We start from the raw sequence: 9268 nt of genomic DNA on the forward strand, positions 1-9268 counted from the left end.
AGATCTTTTGAGGAGTTCATCCAATCGATCGTGCATTGCGTGTTACTCTTGGAGGGGTTGATAGCCTTCTCAACCACATATTGTGAAGGAATTATGAGTTTTATACATGGCCTAGTGATCGCTTCTTTCATTCTTTGTGCAGGATCAACCCTGGGCGAGGCTTGACATTTGTGGTTGATAAGTCATGGTGGGATAGCCAGATTTGCTCTTGTGCCATTTGCGAGCTACACAGTTAAGACCTTTGTGGTTTAGTGCCTTTGTGGTTCGAAATCTTTATCAACGTGAAGTGGGATAGCGTCAACTATCCAAAACACGAAGAAAAAAAACATTGTTGAGACCCTATGTTTGCAGTCTCTCAATTCAACCTCTTACTTACTTGTAGGTTATCTTTCCTTGCTGCCATACTATTTTAGCTTGTTTGTTAAGTGCTTTGAAGGACCTAATAGAAAGTTGCTTAAAATCTACCAACCCTTAAAATTTGGTGTGGATTTTTGGTAGGACCCTTCCCATCTAGTCCTTAAACATTCGATTTTAATACTATGCAAGTGTGTGCTCCCTTCTTTTAAGGCATTTACTGTGGAAGATGATGACTTACTCGCAAAGTGTTTTTTTTCATATCTTGTAATGCGTCGATCGACATTTATTGGTCAGTAGGTACTCTCGTCGTCTTACCTTGTTAAGTACTACGATGGTTGTGGGCATCTAGAATGCAGAGGTCAGTGCACTCATGATGCTTGCTATTAGCACAATTTTATAAGTAAAATGTTGAGATGGCACGTGTTTTAGGGTGCTTGTCTCGAAAAAAATGTCCACGATCTAGGATGACAAAGTTAAGAGAGGGGGTGCCCTCGAAAGATATGAATAAAAATCATACAAATCCGGCCAGGCCACCACAAATCCTGGGTTTAACTAGACCATAACTTTTCAGTGGTGGAATCAAATGAGTCAAAAAAATGGTTAGGGGATAAGATAAGCAGTGGGGGTATGAAAGGCTCCATTTTGTTGAAAGTGATATATGATCGTGAGTAATCAGGTAGCGGGAGTAATACTTTGAGGAATTAAAATAAAACCTTTTTTACTTTGGAAGTCCTCTTTTAAACTTGTGACAATCATGTGAAGAGAGACCAACATGTACTGAACATGTAGGTGCCAACCGGCCAAGACAGATCAAATTAATCATATATTTATTCTTACCGTAAGTTGTGTCTAAATCGCCAAAAGTTCTGAACATTTTCATATCAGAGTTGCAAATTTCTAAATCGCCAAAAGTTATTTATTTGTAATAAGTCGATCAAATTGCACAATGTGGGCAGCATAAAAACAAAGCTGAATCATCCAGTTAGAAATATGAATTTCCCATGTCATCTTAGAAATAGCCGCTCCCGTTACATACCAGCAATTATCCTCTGCCACTTGCGTTTCAGCCCTTGGATGACGATGGTTCATAAAGTTTCTAGTACTACTCGTGCATTTCCTAGTGCTGTATTATGCATTACATTCAAGAGTCTCTGTCAGACGAAACAGCTCCTCGTGGCCGACCTGCCTGCCTGCAGGATGCATGGCTGCTGTAACTCTGTAGTACGTATTTCCCAGCTACACCTGTGAATCCAGCTTGGTTCTCCTCTCCTCCTCCGGTTTCACCTCGTCGTCATCTTCCTTGTTCATGGCGCCGGTGCGAGCATTGCTACCATCGCATCCTTGTTTCATGGTGGTTGCTGATGCAGGAGCTGCACTAAGCGGGGGCGGCGCCGGCTGCTCCTTGCTCTTCCCCCAGAGCACGCTGTACAGCCCGGCGACCAGGAGCGCCCCACCGAGGACGCTGCCGAGGTGGACGACCTCGCCGAGGAAGAAGGAGGAGCAGAACACGGTGAGCACGAGCCCCACCGGATTAGACATGGCCAGGAACACGGGGCCCCGCCTCTCGATGCACCACGCCTGCAGGTAGAAGGACACCCCCGTGACCACGAACCCGGAGTAGGCGACGGCGACGAGACCCACGTCCAGCCGCAGCGTCCACGCAGCCGACATGTCCTCCCCGCCGCCAGCGGTCACGGCCGCGGCCAGCGCGAGCGACTGCACCGTGCTTAGCAGGCACTGCAGCGCCGTGGCCAGCAGCTTGTTGGGGTACTCCTTGAGGAGGCGCGCCTGGAGGACGATCCAGAGGGACCACGTCACGTTGGCCAGGAGCATCAGGAACGTGCCTTTCATCCACTCCCCCTGCTTCCCGGCGGCCGTGGCGGCGGCGTGCGCGTGGAAGGCGCGGTGGTGGTTGAGGGGGCTGAGCGGCGGCCCGGCGTAGAGGGCGATGACGAGGATGCCGGCCACGCAGAGCGCGACGCCGGCGAGCTTCGCCGTGCCCGAAGCGGCGCGGAGCTTGATGGCTTCGAGGTGGAGGAGGACGGCGAAGAGGAAGGTGATGACGGGGATGGAGTTGCTCGTGGCTGATGCCACCGTCGCCGAGGTGTACTTGAGGCTGATGTTGTGCAGGTTCATGCTCACCGTGTTCCTACGTACGTAACGTACGTGCAATACATGTTACTTTCACACGTATATAGATGATGAAGATGATGAATTCAAAGGGAGGTCAATGGTGCCGTGTTCTTACCCGAGTAGAGCGTACATGAAGATCTTGGTGAACAACCACAGTGACATGGGTGGCGCGTTCCTCCTGCAAGATCATTAACAGTCATGGACCTCACTCATATTAGTTAAGATGGATCAACTAATTTTAATAGGTGTTGGATTGCATCTATGCATATATAGCCACTGATCTTTAGCTTCCTAATCATGACTTGATCAAGCAGTAGGTAAGTAAATGGTCAGTTGATTACCTCTCGAGGAGGATGGCGAGGGGTAGCAAGAGGAGAGTGGCGGCTGCCTGGCGGTAGAAGATGAAGACGAAGGTGTTCATGCCGCCATCGAAGGCCGCCTTGGAGACGACGTACATGCCGGTGTAGATCACCTGGATCACCATGGCAACAACATACGCCTTCTTCCCTGCATCCGTCGCCATGGCTACCTCCTTGTCCTGACTCCTGAGTGGTCGACTCCTGATCGATTGAGAAGTTCTCAGTGGTTGAGTTGAGACTTGAGCGTCACAGGAGAGTGCCTTATATAAAGATCGATGGAGAATGCAAGTATGTTGATGTCTCAAAGGAAAGTAAGTGATTAACTAATAGCTTTTTTCTCTTTTTTCTTTTGGCGATAATGTTAGCCTTTTCTCTATTTCCTTCTGGCGATTTTTTCCCCTCTCTGGCTTGCTCTCGTTCACACATTTTATTTCTTTGGGCAACGAGTAGGAGCAATACTAGCAATATATTTTTTTCCCTTTGGGAAAGTTTTGATGCGGTTTCATAGCACTTTGATCAGTGCTTATAGCTCATTTTGGAAACTAGCCAATTAGCTAGGTAGTGCTTCACTCATCTTGCTTCTGCCAAAAGATAGATGATCACTCGTTGTTGATGAGAACTGTGAGAATATACCGGCTAGTGTGTGTCCTGTATATACAAGATTTTCTCCCCATTAGGGGATGTCCTCCAACACCATCCATCATACAATGTCCATTGGGATCTCAACCAAGTGAACAGTGTCTCCTGTTGCAACTATACGTGTTGTTGTTTCTTCAGGCACACATGCATTGAAATAACTCTTTTTTGTGTGTTGAACCAAAAAATATTTTTCAGAAAAAGGTATTAAATACATTCATTCTTTTTATTTTTTAATACATTCATTCTTTTTATTTTTTTAATACATTCATTCTTTTTATTTTTTTAATACATTCATTCTTTTTATTTTTGGGGGGGAAATAAAGAATGAATGCATTTAATACTTTTTTCTGAAAAATATTTTTGGGTTACATTCATTCTTTTTCTACGTACTTTATTTTGCGAAGAAGCCACCAGATCCACTAGCCAAAGTCAAGCATTACAAAGCAAAGCTAAATAAAATAAGAATTGCATCAAGGTCCTTGGGGTACCAATCGTCTTCTACTTTCAAATGAGCCACTGGTGTCGCTCCACCGCCGGAGTTGGCCTGACTTTGTTGTTCGTGGTCAGGAAGTCGTTGTGGCCTCGGTCCACCCGGAGGAGAAGCCGTCTGCAGAGCAATAAAGGATCCAGTCGCCAACCATGCGTTGACGGTGCTGCCCGAAGCGACCGCCGCCGGCTCAACTCATGTACATCCTCTCTAGCCTCGTCAATGTTGAAGCAAGGCCCGAGCCGGAGAGCAAAACCCAAGATGTTGTTGGGGCTGCCTCAAAGGAGTGCGGGAAGACACCCCACATAGACCCCTCGACCTCACAATCAGATTCTTCAAACTTCATTGCAAATAGACTTGAAACATCTAGATCACTATGTGAGAATAGTATAATTATATTACCATTTAAATATTTTCAATCTATCAACTACGAAATGTTATGGCAGTGATTATAATAATCTTAGTTGTCATACTAGTTATTTTCTATTTTATTATTTGGCTAACTACGCCGTCTTATTTCCATGGCTATTTCCTATAATAGATTATGATTATACAAGACGGTTATAACAACATAGTTTAGCCACCAACTAGTCACGGGGCTTCCCTCATTTTCACCCCTAACCCTAAGCGGCTAGGGCAAACTTTTCCCTTCGGAGTTCATTGGCAAGCCCGTGGATTTGCCTCCCCTCTGCCAAACACGTACGCTCTGGCGGCCGATAGTGCAGAGAATTCAGGTGCCTCCACTCCAGTTAGTAGTTTAGGTTAAGGCCTCCTTTGGTTTAGAGGAATTTCATAGGAATTTTAGAGGATATGATTCTTTTAGGATTTTTTTTTCTTTGAAGCCCTTTGGTTCATAGGAATAGATTCCTATTCCTACATAGGATTGGTTTCTATCCTCCACATTTCATAGGAAAATAAAAATGAGCCTAGACTCAATGGAAAAATTCCTTTGGTGTCAACCAAATGACATCTCGTTTCCTATTCCTACTCATAGGATTTGAGATACATGTCATCTCATTTTCTACAAAATTCCTATTCCTATGATAATCCTATCCTATGAACCAAAAGAGGCCTAAGGATTTTTGGTCCTCGTAGGTGTTGTGCTCGGGCGGATGTCGGCGCTTCTTCTTTGAGTTTGTCTTTCGGAATTCAATCATCCTCGAGTTCGTCTGTTTGGACGTAATCAATGGTGCTCCAACATAGATTCATGCCTTCTTGGGGTGGTGAGGTTAGCATTCTCGTCATGTGACAAGATTTGGTGTCAGGTGCTTCAACTCTATGCAAGAGTTCAATCGCGGCGACTGTGGCTCCAAGGCGTTGGTACTTAGGAACACATGCACGAAGACTTCCTGGTTGTTTTGACAAGGTCGAGCCTGCTTTAGTAGAGGAGCGGCGACAGTGGCGCGGCGGTGGCTACTTCTGACGGTAGTACTGGTTGTTCGGTGGTATCGGAATCTCGATGTAATTTTTATTACGTTTGGGATGCTTTGTATTTCTGGTGAATTTTCATAATATACTTGATCCTTTCCACACACAAAATAAAACCCATAGTTTAGCAACCGCAAAATGAGCCGGAATCTCAAGCTGATCAAACAAAATGGAACACCCTAACTTACTTTGGATAATTATAATTAAGATTGCCTTTGTTCCCACCCCAGGCCATGCTTCTTTTTCTATCTTTTTCAATGAAAGAAAATCAGGAAATGTGCCTGTTGGAGACCACGGAGCCTGATCCTCATTTTTTTAACCAACATGCAAATCAAGCATTAACAAGGACTCATCAACTGCAAATATTTAGGCAAACATTTTACAGAACATCTAGCTTTTAATTAGTTGTTCTCTACAATGAAAATTATTTAGTTGTTGAATCATAGTAGAGAAATTTCACTCGAGGCATGCATATATATTTAGGGATGATCTCTAGCATTTTTTTCTTCTAAATGTCATATTGCGTTAATTAATCTGAGAACTAAGTCGATCAAAGTGGAGCACCTTGCATATAACAGCACCAGTAGACCAGAGAGACCGAGCGCACCAAGCACGATGAATTCATGTCATCTTTTGCAAATTGCAATACTAGCTAGCTAGGTATGCACAAAGCATATTACCACTTATTCATTTGTTAGATTCTCTGACATAAATTATATATATTTCTTCATTTCTTGGCCTCCAACGATATCTTTGGTCCATATCTTTGGAAATGACATGCATGACTGTCAATTCGATTCTCTCTTTCTTGTAGTCTTTCTGTCGTGCTTGTTTTAATCTAAGTACATGTGGTCACTACCTTTTGTTTTCTCAAGAAATCAGTGGTAGTTATGCATTGTAAGGAACTGACACATATAAAATTTTCTATGCTCCAACAAAAAGATAATGATAATATTTCTCTTTGCTTATATTCTTTCCCATTCAGGTGAAAAGATGATTCTTATTTTGTGGCAAAGGGCGAAAAGATGAAATTAAGGAATAGACTACTCTTATTTTGCGAGGACTGGACAAAAGGATAGAATTAACGAGGAGTAAGACTTGGCAAAGTTACTCTGCACATTTAGCAAGAATGATTTTTCTTCAAGACTTGGATTTTCTTTGAAGGAAAAGTAACTTGAAATGATGGTGTATTTTTTTGTGGTCGTGGGGGGGTGTATTTTTTTGTGGGAAAAATGACGGTGTTAGAGCATCTACAGCCGGGCGCCCCAAACCCGTCTCATACGTCCGGGCGAGCCGACTGGCAACGTTTTTGTGACCCAAATGGCCCCCTCAAACGGGCCTCAAACGCCCAGGATGACCGGTAACCCTCATATACAGCCAAAATTTGGGGCGGATATGGGGACGTCCGGGCACGTCCGCCACGAAGGACTGACGAAGGGGTCTCACGTGGACTCTCCCGGAAACCCAGTGGTTCGATGGACGCCTCCTTTGTCACTGCGGTGTGAACGCCGTGTGGCGTCGTTCCGGCTCGCCGCCCAAGAGCAAATCGGCCTATTTAAGCCGGACGGAGTCTTGCAACCCTAGTCCATCCACCTTCCCCCTCTCCGCGCCACCAGTCCGAGCCCATCTCCACCTCCTCCCTCTCCCGCTCTGGTGCTCTGCCCATGCTCTGGTGCTCCTCCATGGTCCGGAGTAAGATCACCTACTACGCAATGCTCACGCCGGAGTGCTGCGCCGAGATGCAGCAGGAGATCCGGGCGAGACAAGACGCCCGCGCAGCCCGCATCGTTGCCGGGCTGCCTCCGGACTCGCCGGAGCCGGAGGAGGGGGAGGAGGAGGAGGAGCGATCGGGGGGAAGAGGATGAGAATGAGCTAGCGCCCATGGAGGTGGAGGAGTCGGAGGAGCCGGAGCAACAGTTGTCGGGCTTCAACATGGAGCAGGCAGAGGCAGAGTTCACCGTCGCCCGGTCCGACAAGATGGCGGAGCAGCAGGCCATGCTGGAGTCCATCCAGGATGAGGCCTATTGGAGGCCAACTGGGCGTTCCTCCGGCGGGAGCAGGCGGAGTCCGACGCGCCCTTCGCCGAACTCGACGCGAAGATATAGGCAGAGGAGGCCGGAGCGGAGTAGCCGAAGGCGCCGGACGAGCCAGAGCTGCAGCTGCCGCCAATCCTACGGAGTCGGGCACGGAGATTGTCGACATATCCAACGAGTAACTTGATGATCGACGTAGTACGTGGGTTATTTTGTTTGCATGTCTTTATATGGATTTAAGAATCTAGTATGAGATGTCCGGATGCAATAAGTAAAATTTGGGGCATGCCCGGTCACTACCTGGCCACGGACGTTTGAGGGACCATATTTGATATATACGGATGTAGATGCTCTTATCATACTACAAAACCAGCAAATTTACTTTCGGCATACTTGTCCTGCGATTACTTGATTGTCACAGCACGCCTGGACTAATTCACTCATGGAAGATTTTAGTCCATCATAGAAAGGTACCTTAGTTCTGGTTAAATAGAATTGTAGCTGTCACGTCTGAAATGTACCTGACAATTAGGTCGTCTTTGAGTTCGATCTGACACTAAACCTTTTCTGTTAGAAGGATCGGTAATGCATGTGCGAAGTTTGGAACACAGCAGTCACATTACCTGCTGCCGATTGTTTCCTCGATCGAGCTTCACTATACGCACGCTATTATATGTACTCTCCCACAGCGAAAGCTCGCCAAACAAAGATGTCACTTCAAACTGTATCGTTTGTTTTCTATGCAGAACTGCAGCCAAAAGATGAGATAAAAGAAGTAGTACCACAGCAGTTGGCACTGAACAGTTTATATATGCTGCATGAAAATCAGCTAGAGCATTCGCTGCCACTAGTTAATAAAATTCCTATTTGAGGCGGGCCTAGATTAGATACACGTGACCGGTTTTCCACCCGCCGCGCTTATAGGTAATTAGTACCTTCTTTCAGTGGTGGACATAAACCCGTCTCAGATTGTGACCTTTCTACCCTGGCAGGTTTCTGCAACCGACCCAGTCTCATATCGATATCTTTCTAATAATACACTAAGTGGGTTCTTCCATGGTGTCTTCTGTCTGGTGGCCCCCTCTCTGAATGTGTTGCAGAGCAAACCCTGCTCTTTGATGCCATATCGCATTCACACATATAGCAACAATTGACATCAAAGTGCTTCAGACACAGCACGACTAACCAATCCATTCACATCATGCACATGGATACAAGTAAAAATTCATCCATATCCATCCCATACATCATATATATAACCAACAAGTTAGTACAATATTCGGTTCATCCATATGTCATGCATATACATCAATTCACCTATATGACAATTAAACTGATTGTGGTGTCATAAGGAAAGAAGATAAAGTCGTTACCTTCTTGGTTGCATCTTCACCTTCGCAACTAGGTGACATTGATAAAATAAAGCTTAACAATGAACACTCAATTTAAATGGTCGTAGGCTTGCATATGACACTAACTTGTAATGACCGGCTCTAAAATCGTGACAAATGGACTACATATATATGGCCAGATTACAATCCAAACCAAGGAAAACAAATGAAGCAACCCTGAAATGTTATCCCTTCCCCTCAATGTCTTTGCTGATGCAACAAAGGCATGTGGTGGAAGGAAAACATATATTAGGACTGCATGGTGTATATCTTTGAGTTGGGTTGCGATATTACCATATGTAAATAACTGTTCAAACATTTATAATTGACCAAAAGAAAGTAGCACTTGCATTATTCCTGAATATTCTAGTCACAATAATGACTGCCTATATATGACCAGATAACAAACCAGGTCAAAGGCAAACATAAAAAAACTATGTA

At 45.1% G+C, this 9268-nt stretch overlaps 1 protein-coding gene across 1 annotated transcript; it reads right to left on the minus strand.

The window, feature by feature from the left end:
* Positions 1–1317: 1317 nt before the first annotated feature.
* LOC119367675 (WAT1-related protein At5g64700-like) lies at positions 1318–3087 on the minus strand. The gene is made up of 3 exons (XM_037633140.1): positions 2832–3087; positions 2606–2668; positions 1318–2506 (listed from the first exon to the last, which is right to left on the minus strand). The coding sequence occupies exons 1-3, from the start codon at positions 3011–3013 to the stop codon at positions 1594–1596; spliced, it is 1158 nt and encodes a 385-aa protein (XP_037489037.1). The 5' UTR covers positions 3014–3087; the 3' UTR covers positions 1318–1593.
* Between the last annotated feature and the right edge of the window lie 6181 nt (positions 3088–9268).

The sequence above is a fragment of the Triticum dicoccoides genome, chromosome 1A (genome assembly GCF_002162155.2).
Source record: "Triticum dicoccoides isolate Atlit2015 ecotype Zavitan chromosome 1A, WEW_v2.0, whole genome shotgun sequence".
NCBI classification, from domain to species: domain Eukaryota; kingdom Viridiplantae; phylum Streptophyta; class Magnoliopsida; order Poales; family Poaceae; genus Triticum; species Triticum dicoccoides.

Excerpts from the sequence above, each read along its gene's own strand:
- LOC119367675 (XM_037633140.1), bottom strand. The coding sequence starts at position 3,013 with ATGGCGACGGATGCAGGGAAGAAGGCGTATGTTGTTGCCATGGTGATC. Across the intron at positions 2,669-2,831 it reads CTCGCCATCCTCCTCGAGAG|GAGGAACGCGCCACCCATGT; the intron begins GTAATCAACTGA and ends ATGATCTTGCAG. Across the intron at positions 2,507-2,605 it reads TTCATGTACGCTCTACTCGG|GAACACGGTGAGCATGAACC; the intron begins GTAAGAACACGG and ends TTACGTACGTAG.